Here is a 20,131-nt window from a genome sequence, read left to right as displayed (position 1 = left end):
TACGTATAAAAGCAGGTGTTCTGCAAATTCAATGATCGACGAACGTGGGAATTCATCCGCCTTAATGTCGGACCAAAAATTCCTGTCCTTCTTTTTTAGATCTATAATTAATTAGATTTAAACTATTTTGTTTGACAAAAATGTTACATAAACGCAGATTCACGTTCACGTTCATTCACTACTGTTTTGTTCCATTCCTTCGCCGCTCCTTTTTGTCACGCAAGTGTCTCACGCGATAATTCAACGGGTTTTTAATTTCTGGAAATTTGCAGTAATGCAAGCATTCCAGGGAAGATCATGAACCTATAAACGGGACGACGAATCGCTTCTCATAAAAATTAGCTACAAGTTCACTTTCAATCGAAGCGTTGGATTTCTTATTAACAGATCCATGATACGCACCTCGAGTTACCAAAAAAAATAACAAACATTTTTATTCTTTTAAAAAAAATAATATCATACAGTCTATTTTAAGAAATCATTTGATACAAAGTGTTTGTAATAACGCAAATGCCACAGTCCGCTAGTTAAACCGAGGGATAGGACGTGATTCAGTGTAATTAACAACTTCAAGGCGTTTCGTAGAATTAGTTTAACTGTTAATCACAGGTTTACGTCACCAGGAAATCGCCTCAGGTCAAGGAATCATTACCGGTGCACAAGTCTCCATAGATCCACTGGACGTTGATACCAGACATTCCTAAATTAACACGCCTGAAAAACAGTAAGTGATTGAATGATATTAAATATTATCCAAAACATGAAACTAAAGAAATGACTGAGTAAAATACTACTCACCCTAACATTCCGTGGTCTTTCGTAATTACGTGATAAAAGAATAAGAGAATTGCGTGAAACATATTCTGTCGTCCCTAAAATAAAACAAGGATAGGAACATATTATTACGAGCAGCTAGTGAAAATGACTCAATACAATAGTAGAATAGCCACAAACAAACGTTCTGTGTAGATGATCAGCTGTCGATGGTCTCAAATGAGAGTCAAAAATGTTGTGTCATTATAATCTTTAATCAATTTGGTTTTTCTAAACTATTGAATTCATATAAAATAGTGGATCTTGGATGTCTATAGAACTATTGAGTTTACCTTTGGTAAATCCCACGTGTCGTCTCCAATAATGATCTTATAATGAGGTGGATTTATCTTCGACTGGTAAAGGATCAGATTGTCTTTCTTCTGAATGTCTGAAATTTAACAACATTTTATACGTCCAATTCTTGCCAGTAGCGAGAGACATTAGTTCCAGCCATAAATAGCTATTCACGGGTTCACGTACTTGGTTTATCGGGGGTTTTCAGGAAATGATGGTTGCTAAATGTTCGGCCATCAGGATGTTTAGGATGTGGAGGAAGTCTTGAATCGAGGTACGTGCACAGCGCATGCATTACGATCTATGAAAGCAAAATAAAATCATTCAGTCGATGAAAACATTTTACACCGGTAACAAATTATAACCAAACAGTCGATCAATCTCATGAATTTTATCTGTCAATGAACCTTTAAAGAGTTGTTTTTCTCGAATCAATGTCATAACTTCGTAAGAAATTCAGATTGCACACATGTTCTTTCCACGAATATGAATTTATATTTCATTCCTATTCTGTGCTCTCTGTACGAAATGAATACTGATTACTATTATTACTAGAATGTACTACTCACAGCTGCATCTGTAGGTAAATGCTCAGCCCATTGTTTTCCTTTGAACTCCATTCCACCATGCCACGTATAGTCCGTCAAACAACCTCCTTTACCAAGTTCTGAAAAAGCATTTTAATAGCATAAAATAACAAGTTCTGAATGATCTTTTCATAAATAGAAAATTGCCGATGATTCACCTTTGATACGTGCGACAAGGTATTCCTGATTGGTTGAAACGTCCAGAAACTGGATGATAAGATTTAAAGTTGGAATCTGGTTGCCTTTCGTAATTGCCAACTGTTTCAAGGTTGAAATGCTAACTTCTAAAAATGCAAACCGCGAAAAGTGTTTATTAGAATAGCGAAGACTTTATTTTGATAACCTTTTCATTCAACGGTGGATACCTCCAATACGCATATCATCACAACCATGGCGTCTTAGTTCTTTGTTAATTCCATTGATTTCCTCAACTAATCTGATCATTATCGTCTGACTTAACCACTGAAATATGCGAAAATTATCTGATACAAAAACTGACTAAAATGAGAAATTCCAGATATTGATATGATTCTTACCTTTCTGATATTTTCAACCCAATGATCTAGCTGATCGCGAGCAATTCCTAGCTTTGCCCAGGTCTGAAAAAATATCTTCATCTTCAGATATTTTTGAAATAGGAGTTTCATAACTTTTGACCAATAATAATAAGTATTGCATTTACTAATACCTCATCTCCCCTGTAGGTGGCAGGATCATCGGGATCATCATCGCGATTAGACAGTATTGACTGTGGTGACCGGCAGGCTAACTGATACTGATTAACTCTTAATATAGGGCTGTAATCCGACAACGAACGACTATAATTCCAGAATGATGAACCCGAGTTTGGCGAAGCTTCTAGAATAGCTACAATATAATAATGAAATTCAGAGTACGAATTATACCAAGATACAATGTAAAATCGATGGATTACTAACCCATTTGTGTTCTATTGTAGGCTTTGTCTTTATTGTGTTGCTCCTGTCGGACCTTGTCGAGAGTAGTTAAATCTGATATGACTTCATCAGAAGAGCCGACTGAAAAAATACAAACACATCGAGAACTGAACCACTGGAAATGGATCAGGCCTTTTTAAAAACTTGGCTGACGGATTGGCTGATGGAAGTCACATTTCTAGGAGGGATAAAAGATTTTGCATTATTAAAATCAGTTAAACCGTGATCAAAGTTATCAAAAAGGCATTTGAAGAATAGCAGGCTAAAATGACTTACTGGGAGAACTACGAGGAGTAATTGTATGAATACGTGAACGAAGACCAGACATTTCCTCTCCATCGCGAAATAACATCGACATTCGACCAGTTGGGGGAGAGTTGTGCTGTCCAGGAGTCTGAAATGAAACAAAATTTTGAAAACAAGATACTTACAATCTCAAATATTGTAGAATCAGCTCCGACTGAATGAAACACTTACTTGAAATGAAAATGAGGCGCCAGGTGAAGAAAGATGTGAATGCGATGCCTGGTAACTGCCGACCGGAGAGTAACTGGTGGCAGGAGCGCTGATATTGTGCGCCGGTGATGGCGTCAGCGCTGCACTCGGTGACCTCGAGAATGCAGAAATGGTCGGTGAACCGATAATACCGGGACTGTGAAACGGACTGCCTCGCACAGAATCAGTAGATGATGGCATGTGATGAACAGTTTTAAATCCTGGTTCTGAAAGAAGAAACAAAACTTATATAAGCCAAAACTTTCCAAAGACTGCACTTGTCTTTAGCCTATACGGTCAACATGGCTTAGTTTGTATCTTATGAGTTAATTAGTAAAATGAAATATTAAAGGGTTGAACTGAAAAAATCCAGACTTAACATCTATGAAATAGGTAAAAATAGAAGTAAATCAGCTCACAGCTAAGTGGAGACGACTAAAATGAATTACGTGCAAAACCTAAGCAGAGCAAAAAAATACATATTTGAATCATAGAACTCAAGAGTTCTACGGTTTGAATTTACCTCCTGTGTTGATTTTCAGCGATTGTCTTTGTTTAGGAGTGAGATGAACCGGAGTGGATGTAACGGAAAATGATAAATAGACGTACTTTCCGAAATCAACTACCGTGTTTAGAGTGAAAACCGCGGCCAAACCATATACTGAAACAAGACAGATATTTATCAGGAATTCTTATTGAATAGCGGTTCAATAGATGGTTAGATATGGATCATCCTCCCTCTGCAGGGACTCGAACCTGATGGCATCGCTACACTCAGCCACGGCACGAACCTCTGCATCAGTAGACCGGGTGCGCAGGTACATGCGCAGCTTTCCGAACGAAAACTGGCGGCACCAATCAGATTGCTCGTTCTAAAATCGTTGAGGCAAATTTCAAGGAAGAACTATAAATGGGAAAACCCGGGATAAAATAAAACGGGATTTCTGATTGGCTAAAAATCATATCATCTGAACTGCGCATGTATCTGCGCACACGGTCGATTATGGCAGGGTTTCGTGCCGTGGCAATCTCGATGCCATCAGGTTCGAATCCCTGCCGGGGGAGGATGGATATGGATGTACGGTACGGCTACTTACTGATGTAACGAATTAGATTGGGGGAGATGTCAAAGTAGCCATCAAATTTACCTAAGAATCTGAAATTTAATGAAAAAAACTAAATAAATTCATTCGATGCCAGCAATAAATGAGAGCATAAAAACCTATTTAGAACAATTTCACTTACATTTGCGAGTAGAGAAACAGAGCTAGACAAAAATTCAGAAATGCCCACCAGAGAGCTTTATTAGATTTTTTCAACTGTGTTTTCTTCTTGTAAGCCTGTTCGATAACAGGACTCGATCTTACCAAACTGGAATCGTGGGAAACCCTGAAAGAATTCGGTGCATTTTGATAATTATTATGACCGCTTCTTGAATGATTAAACCTTGTTAACGCGGAATTCCCAGCATTTGTACATTCTATTACAATATTTACGAAACTAAATTTATCTCATCAGAAGATATTTATGACTTTCTAATTGTTCGTCGTAAATAATAGTAACTTACATCTTTTAATGCTCCCGAATTCGACGAAATTAAACGGAAAATTTGAAAATCCTGCCAGACATGGAGGCCGCCATTTAAATTTTATACAGGTCAAATACTATCTATAATGCGTTTACAATTCTGAGTGATTTATTTATCGTTTGTTCGTTATACATGTTGCAAGTAGATTTTGAATATTTAATAAGATATTTTGAATTAATTGTTGGAGAAAAAATTGACAGTGCCTAGGTGAAATATTTAGATTATTTGACCTATTGTCATTTATTTGCGTTGTCACGTGACCCAGCTGCTAAGGGAATTCCCAGGTGTCAAGATCTTTGATCATGTAACATTTGATCAGCATGATATACAAACATACAGCGATTTAGGTGAATCTTGGAAGTCTATTCCCCTCAGCTAAACAACGTTAAACGAATGCAATTGAGGAGTAAGTATTAAAACCTCGCTCTTTGGACTTTTCATTCAAATCTTGTTCTCATTGACTGTTATTGACATTGTTAATTAAGGTGACTGTAATTTCTTTCTTCTATTATTTTATTTTGAAGAATCAAGATGCCATTATCAGATGACCTCCGACGGTTGGAACTCAACCAGTTGGTTATGACAGCAAATTTATTTGCTGTTTTGGATAGTATTTTGTCGTCGATAAGCGTTCCAGCCAGTAACGTCAAAGCGGGAGGTTATTCCGAGGATATTTTCCTGACTCTCACAGAAACGGAAAAGGAGGAGTTTGAATGTTGCATCTGGTAACTATGATAATGTATTTGAGGTGGATATTATGCTAATATGATAATATCCTAGTAAATGCTATTTTGCCTTGGCTTAAGAGTCTCATTCTGATGGGTGGGGTTGCCAAAAAGGTGCTGGAGAAATTATTGAAATATCGGGACTTGAACCTACCTCCTATCGCAGCATCCAATCACTAGACCATCGATTATAGCTGCCAGAAATTCGTCGAGTTCTAACTGGTTGACAAGTTTTAACCTATTTCATGGGCCCAGCTACCCTATTTGTAAAAATTAATTTCTTGTATGGCAAAATAGCATTCACTAGAATAATATCGAATTGGTCAAAATATGCAACTTCTTGATAAATTCTGGCTGGCGAGATACGAGACCATCCCCAATGTATCACTTGGCATTATTAGCCTAATGATGAAACATATTCAAATTTCAGTTACCAAATTCTCAAAGAGGCAAAACAGTGCACTAACAAGCATCATTTCTGTGGTCCATGCATATTTGTTTGGTCGACAAGTTCTACATCAGAGGGAAGCGATAAGTGTCCGATGTGTCGTGCTGAAGGCGAGTACACGCCTTGCTATCAAATCAATAACAAACTCAAACACAAAAGAGTGAAGTGCATCGAATCGAACTGTAATTGGACTGGTTTCCTGCGAGATTATGACGAACACGAACATCGAATTGTAGCGACACCGACTCCGATCTCTCTTCCTTCCATCTCAACGCGAACTGCACCTTCGCATGATCAACAACCGCATCAGACTCTATCCGTTCCAACTCCTAGATCTGGTGCCAGTGATGAAATAGAGACTGTTGAATCTATCGATAGAGCTGTTCATTCGGGAACTGATGATGCTAATGAAATAACCGACAATACGCCAGCAGAAACGGTAACAACGCGATCTGTGAATAATCCTCCCTTACGTAGACGGTCCCTAATCTCAGCTAGTTTGGCAGGTTCTCAGGCTCAACCGACACGTAATCAAAGACGACCATCGGATTCAGCTGTAGACAGCAACACCCGAGGTGATAATCGGGAACCACGACGAGCACCGCTGCAATCTGCAAGTCCAATCACTCGCAGTCCATCAGCTCGACGAGTGAGTAATACTCGTACCTCACAACGTTCATCAACGAGTAGAAATAATTCACAGCAGCAGCAACAGCAGCAAGGTAGACAAGAAATAAGAAGAAATTCATCGGCAACTGCTCAGAATACTGTACGCCAAACAAGAGTAAATAACACAACTCAATCTCGACTGACCGGCAGAGCTCGTGTACCGACTAATAACTTCCGTAGAAATAATAATACCAGTAATACAGTACAAAACACTGTATCAGAATCAACACCTACTGATATCAGTAACGAGGATACATCCACTCAACCTTCAGTTTACACCACGGAGCATTCCAACGAACAAAGTGTCCTTAGTCGACCCCGTCCTAATGAAGGAAATTTCACCATTGTAAGAGAAGAGAGCAGCGAGAACCTTGCACCTGTACCGAGACCTCCATCTCAACCACGTCCTCAAACCACACGTATTCATCCATCTTTATTGAGTGGTGCTTCACTGCAAACTCCTTCATCTCCACCAGCGGCTGCAGCTAGACAGATAACAACCCGGGCAGCGTCTCCACCAGCGGCTGCAGCTAGACAGACAGTCCCCCGCACACCGACAGCTCGTAATCCTATGGACGATGTCCGACAACGTCAGTTTCTGCGAATAGGTTCACAAGTTCGTGATGGACGACATCAGCTTCATAATCTAATGAATGTTCTCTCAGGTGAGTTGACTCAGTCGTCATCTCCTACGATTGGAACCGAACCGGTCTCTCCTGGAAACCACGTCAGGCGTATGAGACAATTACAAGAAATCCATGGATTAGGTCGACGATTAGGAGAAGTAGCTACAAACCTGGCCGTGCTGATGTCTGGATTTCGTGGCAGCAATGAAAATCAGCAGTGAATCATGAACTGTAGATAGTTCTGAATTAGTTACCGTCAGTAAGAATGTGCTGCTTTGTGTACATACCTAACTAAGCATTAATCAACTGTGATCCAACTCTGTGATAAGAGAATATATTGTATATTAATGTTTTCATTCAATCTAAATTATTTTTTATCGGCAAATGTACCTTATTTTTGTACAATTTTATTGATGATACCTATAGTTTTAGTTGATTTAAGTAAATGCCTGGTTATTTTCTACGTACTGCTAATGAAAAGATGATATTGTTGATGAAATTTTGTTTAATCTTTTGAATCATTGTTAAGTAGAAGATTTCATTTATAACTTAATTTGAAAACAATACATTTGATTTTGTTTTCTTACCTGCTGTTATTTAATCCTAGGCAATTATGTACAAGTTCTTGCATCCGTTAAGAAAAGCTTTAGTGTGAAATTTTGCGTTCTCTTTTTCTCGATGTTTTACTTGTGGCGATTATCATCCGTTTTCAGTGTATATAGACCACGAGTCCTCTCTCCTTATGATCAAAATCCCACACTTCCATGAACTTGAAAGATCCAAAATGGCGGCTTTATGAATTGTAGTTAAGCCTGCTGTACTTCTAGCTGGTCATACTATGAGCGTCAACAACTGTCAACAGGCCAAGTGTAACGTGCAGTCGTATCTGTTTTGCCGTTGATATAATCAGGGAAGTGTCATCACACTTCCCTGGTGAAACGAAGACATGATGCACACCAGGTTAATAAGAACACTGGCTCATGTTTATTATTCAAAACAATGGATTATGATGGCAGTTTAAAGTTGAGTTGGATGAATACACGTTGGACTAAACACTTCAGGGGCCACATTAAGCTTGGCTGAGAAACTTGATCGTATTGATCAGGCCATCCCAAATTAATTGTCTGTTTGTCGTAACACGTAGGCCTAATTCTTAGTGCGGGATAGTTAACGGTACGACAGTTGAGTTTCATAAATGCTGGTTATCCTCTCTCATTCCTCAACAATGCAGACAAAAAACAACTACATAATTTAGAACTTAATAGAATTTATCTATTTAGTATCGAGGAGAATTTAATAACATTTCATTCAACATGTCGTGGTAGGGATCTTTTTTCTCGACGAAATTGTGAGGATTATCGATTTCTTCATCACTGGTTGTTGCCGAATCGGATCCCGGATGTCTTCCGTTGTACATGAATTCTGGCATAGCTTCGCTGACCATCTCTCTACCATTATTGGAGTAACGATCCCACGGAATAGTGTCTCGACCTACAACGATTCAATATCAATTCATGTAAGGCTAAACAAAAATGATACCTTGTTTCTCCGCAGCGGCCGGGTCATTTTTGTAAAATATGATAAAATTTGTAAACAGTTCATTTCTACAGCGGCCGGGTCTGTTATGGTAAAATTGATCGCGATTTAAAAAAAAGTAATGTATAGGGTAGATAGGCGGCCGGCCGGGTCAACATTTAAGCTCAGCAGAGCGGAGAAACAAGGTATCAATTTTTTTTAGCCTAATATGACAAAATTAGCAACCTAACGTGGAGCGCTCGAAACACTCGGCCATTCTGCTTCTCGAAGTACCAGTAGTACACGGTACGGTTTACTTACTTCTACTGCTGAGAACGAATGGATTAGATTGATCGTCTGATTGTTCAGCATCAGTCTCCGAGGATGAACCGATATAACGGTCATAGTCGACATGCAGATAACACGGCTGCGAACAAACAACATAATCAAATAATATATAACAAACTACTGATTTCTGATGAATTTATTCATTTAAACTACATGCATACCTTCAGTCGATTGAACAGCAAATATGGCCAGCGTTTATTTTCTTGTTTCCTCAGTGAAATAAGAATTGTTCCACGAATAACGGAGTAACATTTCTCTCTCACGAGTTCATCGAACATTTCCAGATCCAAAAAATAATGAATGAAATCAACTGTCGTACTGTAAAAAAAAAAAACCGAAATTGATACGATCCACCCAGCAATCAGGAGAATATTGTAGAAAGGTGTAAATGAAATACTCGCCTGAATTTGAAAGATTTCCCTTCAACTAGCATTGAGATTCTTTTGGCTCCTCTGACTTTGATTTCGAGTAAAATTCGTTGTTTATTTTGTGACCAAGACACTTCGGGGTGGACGCTGAAATGATTGAACACGCATTTTATTAGTGTTTGACTAAAAAAAGGTGATCAGTCATTTAGATACTTTTTCACACACAATCCACCTCTTTGAAGCCAATTCCTTCCGATACTGTTCACTTTCTTCATCCTTAGACAGTGGCATATTTTCGGTACATTTATTACTACCGGTACTTGGGTTAATCCTGCAAAAGTTCATTATTTACATAGTGATCATATTTCATTTATGTGTTTAGAATAGATGATGATGATGGGCATATAAAAAACATACTTCATAGGCTTGAATAGTGAGATTGTTTGTGAGGCGCTAGGATCCATGGCTTTCCAAAGAAAATCGCATGCTTTCTTGGATTCATTAGAACATGTTCCCTTGGATAACCTAGAAAATAACATCTATATTCGTCATCATAACCTTACACATGTTTCTTGAATGAAATGAAGAAATTTTGCTCACCTTTGTAGTATTTCAGGTAGTCCACATGTGAACATGGCTTGACGATGGGCTTTTGTTCTGTTTCTCAACAAACCAAGCAAGTTTACCACACTTATTATAACCTATTTGAAAATAAAAACAAAATTGACAACAATCCACAATTTTCTATCTCTTTCATTTATGGTCAAACGTGAGAATCAATTCAGACCAGTGACTTTTGTTCGATTTTGGCGAAGATTCAAGTTAGAATTCAAATTCTGTTCTAATGGTTCTAGATTTGTGTTCAAGTTAAGAAATAATTTGACTTGAGAGCATTTGAGTTAAGAGGAGTCAAATTTACCAGTACGTAATTTGAACTTCCAACTAATTGATGAAACCCAAGTTTCAATGCTACTAAATATCTCTTTTAAAGCGAATTAATTACAAATTAAACCATTAAAGCAATAACATACCTTACTATGTTTTGTTTTATCCAACAAACGGCAAAGTGAACTGATACCATTTTTAGTACCGAAAGCCTCAGTATTTCTACAGATCCAATGAAGTAATGTAACATAAAATAAATAAATACATATCGATGACATTCTTCATTGAAACAATTCAAATTCCTCAATGAAATGATTATCATACTCACTCAGATCTCTGAACTATTTGCTCCATGATCATAATACATGTAATCAACACATCTTTAGATTTTGAAACCGTCAGAATATGAGATAATTTGTCTAATTCTGACATAATTACACCGTTGAACCTATAAAACCACAGGAAAAATGATTACTCACATTAATTCATGTACATTTATTGCAAAAGATAAAACTTTGTATTCATTCATGCGCAAATGTACCTAGCATCTTGCTCTTGCAAATACTGTAAAGCATTCAACATCATTGCACGTGTCTGAAAAATATGCAGATAATATTTTGATACAAAAAATCAATGGAAGACTTTTACACCCAATGATTTAACATGCCAAGATACAAACCATGTCATGCTCTGCAAGGCTAAGCTGTAAACATAAACTTTGAATTCCATTACACTGATGAATTTGATTCAGATTTCTGAAATGAGGATTAGATGCTGACAAACATAGTTTTATATAAAATATTCGCAAATACTTGGCATAATATAAAGTAAGTACATACTCGCATGATGAAACCAGAATTATGAAGAGTTCCGACATTAGTTGCCTCACTCCATCAGACTTGGTCTATAAATGAAATCGCCAGTGAATGGCCGATGAATAATAATATGGAATTTGGAGTCTAAAATATTGCAGAAATTTTGTACCTTATGAAATGTGCGACAAATGGCTCCAATTCCACCTTGGCTGTGAACCTCTTCAAGCAAACTACAATTATCAGACAAAAACTTTAAGACCAGGAACCGGAGTGGTTAGGTCTGGTAAAGCAAAAATTACCTTTCTGAGTTTCTGACAAGAGCATTTAGAGATTCTAACAGAGATTCCAAAACACTTCCTCCTTCATCGACATACTGTACAAGTTGTGACAGATAATAGATGATATCACCTCCATTACTGACTTCAGTCAATTCATCTACTCGGCTCTTGATATCCATCGCAATTTGAAGCTGATTCAAATTCACCTAAAAATATTATACATCTATCATTTTATGATCATTTAACAATGTAGGCAAGTTGAACTATCTAAATCTATAAATTTAACATAAATACCTCCTCTCTCACTAATTTTGCGCATAGGTACGGTATTGATTTTACTTCATGGTTCTCCTCTAATCTCAATAGTGATTCGGGAAATATTTCCTTTAATGAGGAAATGTGTAGAATTAAGTGACATTTAGTGAGCCATATGGAAAATGATCCAAGGAAAATATGTTTACTGTTAAAATACCAATATTTACCAGAGCAGTGTCAAGTGATGCTACAGCGAATCCTGTCTTCACTAGGTGTCGAGATAGCTGTCTTTCATAGTCATACAAATCAATCACATACTTGTGATGACCAGAGTACTGAGGTTCACATGTATCTTGCATCTTACACTATGAAAAATAAATCTTAAGTTAAACAACAGAATCATGAAAATGCCTAGTTTAAAATACATGTAGTTCACTGATACAAATCGATACCTCAGCAGAAACTTCAATATTTATCAATTCATCATCATTCCCAACTTCATGACTCCACTCCCAGATAATATCATCCACTTCATCGTCCCATTTCACACCTGGCAAATACAATAACAGGGAATTTAGATTCAAGCATTACAAGGCAAGACTAGACCAGAACACCAAGACATACCTTTAGGATCAACACTGACTAGTTTGCATTCAATTGCTTGCATTGGCAGGATTGTATACTTGGCAGGTAGATGTAGAATATCCTCATACTTTACGAATTCCTTGTCTCCGTAATCAATGAAGAAAACTTCATATAGTCCATCTCGTTCACATATCACTCGAGCACGGTACCACCTGTTCAATTCAATCAATATACTGCTGATTGGGAACAATCAGTTCGCCATTCGAACAAATTTACACCAGCAACACTTACCTGTTATCTATTGAGAATTTCGCCAAACACAACATATCCATTGATATAAGCGATCTTTCAATAGTACCAGGCAGATCAGAGTCAGAGTTGATTTCTTGCATCATCGCTTCCAATCTAAAATCATCATATTGTTTACAGACTGGTACCTTTTGCATTACTCGAGTTAGTTAGATACCCTTAATAGTGAATATTTATATTAATCAAGTCATGTGTGAACTGCTCATGATGACAGTGTTAAACGATTTCATAATTTCAGACATCGAAAACCTATCTAATTACCGATTGAAAGTATCCACTTTTTGGACAAACAGAAACTCTGGTGTATTTACAGCACTCAAATAAACAATGTGGCGATCAACTGATTGTGGTAATATCTCCGTATCTAACCTTCTCTGAGTACCCAGTGACCTGTAACACACAACCTTACAGTTAGTTACTCAGTAAGCATTCGCATGACAGAGTGATTAGGTCAGCCTACTTAGAAAATCTTATATCAACTTCAGAGGAAGTAAAGGAATACTTTAGTTACTCATTGAAATATTGAGAAAAACCCTAAAATGAAGTACTCACCTGCTTTGTTGGCGATCAGCTACTGGAATACGAACGCGTCCCTCGCATAGTTTGTATAAACATTTTATATGCTGAAATGATCAATAATTGAAATATATTTTGACTGTTCTTGTCACATCTTCATCTACTCAATTGTATCGTGCAATCCTTACTGTAGGATTGTCATCGGCAAAATTGTTTTGTAGCAATTCATTACGGATATTGAAATTATGTGAAATCGATTTGATCGATTTTAATCTGCTTCGCTCAACCATAGGATCGAGCCACATAGTATGGCCCAAACTGAAAAAGAGAAATCAAATATTATTTCATGTTTCCTCGCAGAATATTTTAACCACTTGCACCTTTTAATAACTACCTTAAAACGACTTTACCATCTATTTCCTTTCCGAAAGCCAATGCATGAACGAATGTGCTAACCTGAATAAAATCACAATCGCATTTTCATTTATTATAAGATATCCAATGAAATATAAGGAATAGGGAACTAATGAGAAATATGTTGCACCTTTGGCGTCCAATCTATGTCCTTGTCAACAGGTTTCACTCGACATACATATACTTCTACAGCTTGTGCTGGTAATTCTAAAAGATCGGCTGGAAGTTTGTATAAGTTGCTTGTTTTGACTGTTTTTTCAGTGCCATCATCAATGTAGAATACCTGTGAAATAGTAACATGAATAAGTGTAAGCATTAAAACCACAAACTGTGTGCATAATATAAAATCTATACTGGTGTCATATAAAGAAATGCTGCTCCTTATTCATGTCCCCTTACAATAGATCTCAGGATTAAGTGTTAGGGACAGCAGCCCCATTATGACACTCCAATAAATAAAAAAAATCTTTGTTGAAGGGCATCTGAATCTATGATACCCATACATACCTGCACAGTTTCAACTACACCTTCCTTTTCATACAATTTCATAATTTTTGCTCGATGAAATGTTCCAATGTTATCTTCAACAACGCACATATCACCTTCAGCCGGAACATCTGTATGAAATCAATGCTTACATTTCATTACCAATTCTCTTGAAATACATGCATAATTATGTTAAACGTTGAGATTGACTGAAATCTTACTGAGACTATGTTGATTTGATGGATCTCCATAATATTCAGCAATCCTCAGCACAATGTTGACGTATTCAGAACCAAAGTGATTGAGAACCTCATTACCACGGCGGTGTTCAAGTAATCTTACATAATACTGCGAGGCATTCTTTACATTTATTATCAAAACCTGGTTGAATATGAAAATACAAATGTTTGAACAAATTCAGGAACTCAAATTCAGATGAAAAAGGTCTTAGATCTAAGCCTTGACTCATACTGCTGGCATAAACAAAGTAATCTTATCATGAAATAATCATTATATGTAATAAACTTTAGACAATGATACCTTCACTTCTCCAGATGTAGGGAGCACTTGAACATCAGATGGTGCCAGAACATGACGGTATTTACAACTGTTTATATCGCGGCATGCTCCAAATGCTTTCAGATAATGGCACAACAATTGTTCGGATTTATTTTCCTCCTTTTTCTGAAAGTGAGAATAGACGATATGAATTCAAAGTTAAATATATCAGTAAAATGAACTATTCTAAGCATATTTGACGTTAGAACGAATATTTACCCAAATCCAGTCATGAGACAATTTTAGGAGTTTTTTTGTTGGTTCCTCACCAACACGTTTTAAATATCTAACCAACGTGTCAACCTGACGCCCGCATTTCTCAGTCACTATTATATGCTGTGTACAAATCGGTGACTGAAACAAACATATAAACCATGTATAATACTGAATCATTTAACAACTGAAAATGAATAGCACCGCGTAAAGTTACCCCAGGTTTGAAATAGTCTGACATTAATCCGAGCCGACGTCCAAATTTGGTTTTACTCTCTGTTGGTAAGTCGCAATGCACTATGCAGTTTGCATCCTTTAGTTGAATTTCTGGCACACAACCATCAGTCATGACTGTAAATCAAATCCACACGTTGTAAACATTCAACTGGGAATCATCAGTTACCAATAATAACGAAGAAATGACTCACTAAGAACAGGACGAGATTGCGAATTATTGGCTTGTTTCCATCTACGAATCATTTCACAAACATCAGACGTTACCATTGTGTGTGTACACAACAATGCATATCTACTTTGAGCCATCAACAACTGTGGATGAAGAACAAATAGACGCCATATTCACAACATATTTCAAACATATTATCGAAATTATCGGGTACTCGAACCTTGTAAATTTGTTCTGCTTGTTTCTGTTCTTTAGTTAACGCTACGACTTTCGTTTCATCATCCAGATTATTCAAGATATCTAGAATCGTTGTGTTCAAGTGAGCATCGTCGCACTGGTGCAAAACCTACACGGAGAAAATGATATCGCAAGCTTTAAAGAATTAAGTATTGACAAAATATAGAGTTTTTTCAATTACTATGGCTCAGAAGCACATCCGATCTACTGGTATCCAAGATCGTCAATCATCTTGCAGAAGTCTACATACATTTTTCTTGACATTACTTTTTTCATCGAAATATGAGGTAGATCTTTTGAATACAGTTTTTTGAAATTTCTGTGGTATAAGAGACTTCTCAACATTATTAGAGCAGCCAAAGACCAATGCTTCACATATACATACAGGAGACACTGCACTCTTTATCTTTAATGTCCCGGCGACAGGGTATTGTAAATTTCGTTATTTAACAAAATAAACATAAACATATCAAACGTACCGGTTTCACATTTCCGTACACAGACATTTCAAACTGAGATGTGATATAGACAATCGGATCATTCATGTAGGCTTCCATGAACGAGTTAATTCCACGCGTCCATTGAGATGCGAACATTAGTTTTTGCATAGGGGTCGGACGAGTATTGAAATCCTGCACTGCAAACCGATACAACGTCATTATCTCCCGTATCTGATCGGTAAATTGTTCGGTTAGTACGTGCGCGTCGTCCAATACCAGGTGACACAACCGAGACAGATCCATAAACTGATTGGATAACATTCTCAACAAACAGTGAGGAGTCGCCACTAACAAATCACAACCGTTGATCAATTTGATCTAAAAATAAATAAATCGAAGAAATTATAGAATAAAGATGGTTTTGTGGACGACGATGTATCAGTGGAGTTACTCACCTGCTGAGACTCCTCACAATCTACTGCATGTATGACCAATGCTTTTACAGCAGGATGTGCTCCGACCAATGAATTTATGACATCCGATATGTTCCAGCAATTCTTATAAGACGGACTCAGAATAATAGCTTTAGGCTGAAATACGTAGATACATATAATCGGTTTTAAGGGATATTCAGTGGATCAGAGTTAACTCTGAGTTAAAATTAGTTCGTTTTCAATGTTTTACTCAGGGTCAAATCTTAACTCACGACTGTGGAACAAGGTCCTGGGGATCAGGATAAATCGTTTTATTCAGTATGAAATTATAATAATTGTATTGTAATAACCGATCAGTTAGTTTTCTATTCGCTTTACATTTCTATTTCGGTAACTTACCCATTTTCCTTCTGGTAGTTGCTCATACAAACTCTTCTGAATCAGCTGAGACAGTAATGGTACTAAGTACGCAAGCGTTTTTCCAGTACCGGAAGGAGCTATGCCAACCACGTGGCTACCGCGAAGAATCGCGGGCCAAGTGTACGCTTGTATCTTCATTGGGGCATCGAATGCGCGATCGAACATAGCCTAAAATCCATATATCAATGAATCATCATACGTTGCTACCTTTTAAGTGTTCATTCGTCGTTTCATAAATTACGATTATACCTTTTTTATACATTCGCCAACTGGAGATTTCTCAAGAGCATTGAACGGGTTGGGAATACTCTCCCCGACTATAAAGATCTCATCCTCACGTGCGGTCGGTTGCGAACCGACGAAATCCTTGTAACAAATGGGAAACAAAACTGTCAAATCAACCCTTGTTTGATATTGATTGCGATTAAGGCATCTGAATTATCATGCAAAAACTTACTAAACAATGTTGCTGTACACTTGCCACATACTTCCGTTTATAAACATCATGAGACAGTTTTCGTAACAAACTAAAAAAAGAAACATACGCGAAGGACATGAAATATCCTAAAATTACATTTAGTTAAAATATTCTTGTATTCATTCCAGAATTCTTTCACCAAATGTTTACCAAATATTAAGTACATGATAAACTTACATATCACCATGATATTGAGTGTGGTGAACGTTATAGTCTTCATCATCAGAGCTAACATCTGGTGTTTTCATCTTCACTCTACAATCCAGTAAAATTTTCGTTCCAATCTTTTAATCTTAATAATATCGGTTGAGAATTATGTACAAACAGAAAATATTCTACCTGAGTCCAGATGAATTACTACCGGTATTCTCTTTTTTCAGAATTGACTTGAACGCTGGTTTATTTGGTTTGCCTAGTGAATCAGAATGCAACGGTAAACGAGCTCTAGTTTGCGATGTATTGACATTAAGGTTTGCATCTAAATTTTGTGCGCAGACATCATCATTAATCACGGTTGTCGCAAGTTTAACAGTTTGCTCAGTATTTCTTGCAGTTTTGACTTCGAGAGATTTCGACATCGAATTAGCTACAACTGGCGAATTTTTTCGGATTCTTTCCAGAAAATTCATGGCCTGCGAATTAATTTTTGATGAAGAATCATTCCCCGAACCGATAGCCCTCGTTGTTTGTAGGTCAGCTTGATTTTGACGAGTTACCAATGAACTGTTTACACTATTATCAGCAGTAATGACACTTTTCTGCAATGAAGTCGGTTGCGACTGTACACGTGGAGTTTCAATAGTTTGTTTGAATGAAAGCGACGATTCTGTAGTTTTACTAGAAACTGAGTTATTAATACTGGTCGGTTTTTCAGCAATAGGTGAGCAATGTCGCTTATTAAATGCATGCAATAATGCCATCCTCGGTATAACATATGTCTGATTATTTTGCATCACTGCGGAGGCGTTTGAAGTGCTGTGAGTTTTATCCTCTTTACGACGATGACTAGTTTCCGATTCATCATCACTCACATCACGACTCGGATTCTGTGATGATCGAGGTGTATTACGTCGACGATGAATTATTCGACTATCACCAACCGCAGGTGGCGCTTCAACGCGATTCTCTTGTATGACTGGTTTGGAATCTATGAAAACAATGTTATTAACATGAGAATCAACGGTTATAAATATAATAACAGCAGTAGTTTATAACAGAGGAGATAGATGACGAAAATGAGTTCTCACAGATCAGGGAATCCAAAAATTTCCTGATACCTCCCTGACCCTTGATGAAAAATTCCTGAAAAATATCCTGTGGGGGCCTGTTTCTTTTCAAGAGGTTTTTAATGCCTCTCGCAGCCAGTAAGAATAAGATACAAATATTCAAATTCCCTGACTTTACCCTGTATTGAAAAATAAATCCGCAATTCCCTGATCCGTATGATTCCTGGATACTGACCGGCAAGAGGTGGTTTCGGTTTGTGAGGAGATGAACGATATATTGCCATATCCTTCTCAACAAGATACTCGTTCAAACACTCTTTACGACCAGTCTCATCTTCTGCGTAAAGGCGAATGTAAGTGACATCAGAATCCGTTTCCTGCGGAATAATTTCCGCAGTGATAAGTTTGTTATTCAGGAAGTCTTTCACCTTCAAAGTTGCGTGTTGATCAAATCTCTCACATGGCCTGAAATGAAACAGTGGAGTGACTAATAATACAGCAACACCTTACAAACACTTCCTTGGAACCAAAATGTTCAAAGCTATCTTCAAGAGACCTCTCTACAATATTATGTATATAAAGGGTCAAATCATTACAGTTAAATACAGAATGCTGTTCCATAATCAGGTAAAACTTACGCCATAGTCGTCATAAAATCTATTGGCGATGTTTTCAAGGTAACTGGTTGTATACCGTATAACTTATAATCTTTAGCCTGCTTTGGAAATTTGGCAAACTTCGGCGGACAAAGACGCAGCCACTTCAATGATATTGTCGCATACTTTTTACTGTCTATCAACAAGCAACTGAAAATAAGGAAAACTTTAAACACAGCTTCTACCGGAAACATTTTGAAATCTGTTTTCACTCAGTGTTGACTTACTTCGCAGTAGGACCATATCTAGACTGCAAAGTGTTTTCTATAATTACACGGTACCATTTCTTATCATCACACCTTCCTATATAGATCTATTAAAATACCAATTTGAGTAATTTCAAAGACAGAATGCTCTTTATTATAAAGATAGAATTAAAATCTTAATCAAGATTTATTTTCATAGTATCCAGAAATACAGAATTGTAAGTGGAGCAAGGCTTCAGTTTTCGGGGAAGTAAATATATTAATAAATTTCTATTTTACCGTGTCAGGAAGCGGATCTTTTATCCAATCAGAAACACATCCAAACTCATTGAAATAGTCGTTCACTTCACGAAATACTTCTTCAAAACGTCGAACTCCGTGTTCACGAGCGACAAAATGCCCGGCATCTATAACCTGTATTCCAATCAATAGCGTTCAATAAAAGATTGTATTACAGTCAAATCAATAGGCTTAATGAGGTATAATCTAACACTTTACCTCTAAAATGCAAAGCTCCATCAGTAGTTAGAAGTTATGAACACACCCTGAAATTGGAAGAAACAAAAAAAGTGCGTAAAATTTCCTCCTGTCTTGCCTTATCAATCAGATGATGTGGTGGACGTCATTGTCAACTGCTTTTTTCACTATAAAGAACACGTTCGTTTAAGCAGGCCTACTTGTACTTCAGGCAACATCATTAGCAGGGCACCATATTTTGAGACACCTGAACAGAATCATCACTGCGGACTTATTGAATTGATTTTGTATTTATTCGCGGCCCGGGAAGGAAGAGAAGTCAATTTTTATTTGAAAAAAAGAACAAAATTTAAGAACTAAAAATGGCTTTTTCGGCGATTGGCAACTGATAATTACTGGACA

General features: G+C 37.2%; 3 protein-coding genes across 3 annotated transcripts; 1 reads left to right on the top strand and 2 right to left on the bottom strand.

Annotated features, from left to right (window-relative positions):
* Positions 1 to 437: 437 nt before the first annotated feature.
* On the bottom strand, positions 438 to 4,785 carry LOC141901634 (transmembrane protein 209-like). The gene is made up of 16 exons (XM_074788995.1): positions 4,716 to 4,785; positions 4,394 to 4,537; positions 4,246 to 4,304; positions 3,672 to 3,809; positions 3,131 to 3,375; positions 2,930 to 3,047; positions 2,636 to 2,734; positions 2,386 to 2,564; positions 2,234 to 2,296; positions 2,063 to 2,159; positions 1,856 to 1,981; positions 1,680 to 1,777; positions 1,297 to 1,411; positions 1,107 to 1,204; positions 799 to 872; positions 438 to 714 (listed from the first exon to the last, which is right to left on the bottom strand). Coding segments are annotated over exons 1-16 (1,737 nt in total). The 5' UTR covers positions 4,718 to 4,785; the 3' UTR covers positions 438 to 632.
* Positions 4,786 to 5,009: 224 nt separating this feature from the next.
* On the top strand, positions 5,010 to 7,651 carry LOC141901635 (uncharacterized). The gene is made up of 3 exons (XM_074788996.1): positions 5,010 to 5,142; positions 5,261 to 5,461; positions 5,892 to 7,651. The coding sequence occupies exons 2-3, from the start codon at positions 5,268 to 5,270 to the stop codon at positions 7,423 to 7,425; spliced, it is 1,728 nt and encodes a 575-aa protein (XP_074645097.1). The 5' UTR covers positions 5,010 to 5,142; positions 5,261 to 5,267; the 3' UTR covers positions 7,426 to 7,651.
* An 829-nt stretch (positions 7,652 to 8,480) lies between these two features.
* On the bottom strand, positions 8,481 to 19,946 carry LOC141901607 (uncharacterized). The gene is made up of 44 exons (XM_074788952.1): positions 19,930 to 19,946; positions 19,751 to 19,797; positions 19,532 to 19,666; positions 19,274 to 19,359; positions 19,029 to 19,196; positions 18,626 to 18,855; positions 17,504 to 18,311; positions 17,342 to 17,419; positions 17,144 to 17,213; positions 16,936 to 17,052; positions 16,666 to 16,854; positions 16,288 to 16,422; positions 15,872 to 16,210; positions 15,376 to 15,501; positions 15,178 to 15,298; positions 14,967 to 15,100; positions 14,756 to 14,890; positions 14,519 to 14,662; positions 14,200 to 14,359; positions 14,000 to 14,109; positions 13,623 to 13,775; positions 13,473 to 13,534; positions 13,267 to 13,396; positions 13,115 to 13,185; positions 12,824 to 12,952; positions 12,545 to 12,658; positions 12,293 to 12,465; positions 12,121 to 12,218; positions 11,896 to 12,033; positions 11,708 to 11,797; positions 11,435 to 11,619; positions 11,305 to 11,365; positions 11,160 to 11,224; positions 11,000 to 11,075; positions 10,862 to 10,914; positions 10,649 to 10,768; positions 10,467 to 10,542; positions 10,036 to 10,136; positions 9,853 to 9,960; positions 9,668 to 9,766; positions 9,469 to 9,582; positions 9,229 to 9,385; positions 9,041 to 9,146; positions 8,481 to 8,695 (listed from the first exon to the last, which is right to left on the bottom strand). The coding sequence occupies exons 2-44, from the start codon at positions 19,769 to 19,771 to the stop codon at positions 8,481 to 8,483; spliced, it is 6,000 nt and encodes a 1,999-aa protein (XP_074645053.1). The 5' UTR covers positions 19,772 to 19,797; positions 19,930 to 19,946.
* Positions 19,947 to 20,131: the final 185 nt, after the last annotated feature.

The sequence above is a fragment of the Tubulanus polymorphus genome, chromosome 3 (assembly GCF_964204645.1).
Source record: "Tubulanus polymorphus chromosome 3, tnTubPoly1.2, whole genome shotgun sequence".
Taxonomy (NCBI): Eukaryota; Metazoa; Nemertea; class Palaeonemertea; order Tubulaniformes; family Tubulanidae; genus Tubulanus; species Tubulanus polymorphus.
The sequence above is the reverse complement of the archived record's forward strand: the minus strand, read 5'-3'. Positions and strand labels throughout refer to the sequence as shown.

What these genes read in the sequence shown, in the direction of transcription:
- LOC141901634 (XM_074788995.1), bottom strand. An exon ending in GCTGAAAATCAACACAGGAG is followed by an intron (nt 3,376 to 3,671) that starts GTAAATTCAAAC and finishes TTCTTCTTTCAG; the next exon opens with AACCAGGATTTAAAACTGTT. An exon ending in GCGCCTCATTTTCATTTCAA is followed by an intron (nt 3,048 to 3,130) that starts GTAAGTGTTTCA and finishes GTTTCATTTCAG; the next exon opens with ACTCCTGGACAGCACAACTC.
- LOC141901635 (XM_074788996.1), top strand. Translation starts at nt 5,268, where the DNA reads ATGCCATTATCAGATGACCTCCGACGGTTGGAACTCAACCAGTTGGTT. An exon ending in GAGTTTGAATGTTGCATCTG is followed by an intron (nt 5,462 to 5,891) that starts GTAACTATGATA and finishes TTCAAATTTCAG; the next exon opens with TTACCAAATTCTCAAAGAGG.
- LOC141901607 (XM_074788952.1), bottom strand. Translation starts at nt 19,771, where the DNA reads ATGGAGCTTTGCATTTTAGAG. An exon ending in ATTGTGAGGAGTCTCAGCAG is followed by an intron (nt 16,211 to 16,287) that starts GTGAGTAACTCC and finishes ATTTATTTTTAG; the next exon opens with ATCAAATTGATCAACGGTTG. An exon ending in CTTGTCAGAAACTCAGAAAG is followed by an intron (nt 11,366 to 11,434) that starts GTAATTTTTGCT and finishes TGATAATTGTAG; the next exon opens with TTTGCTTGAAGAGGTTCACA.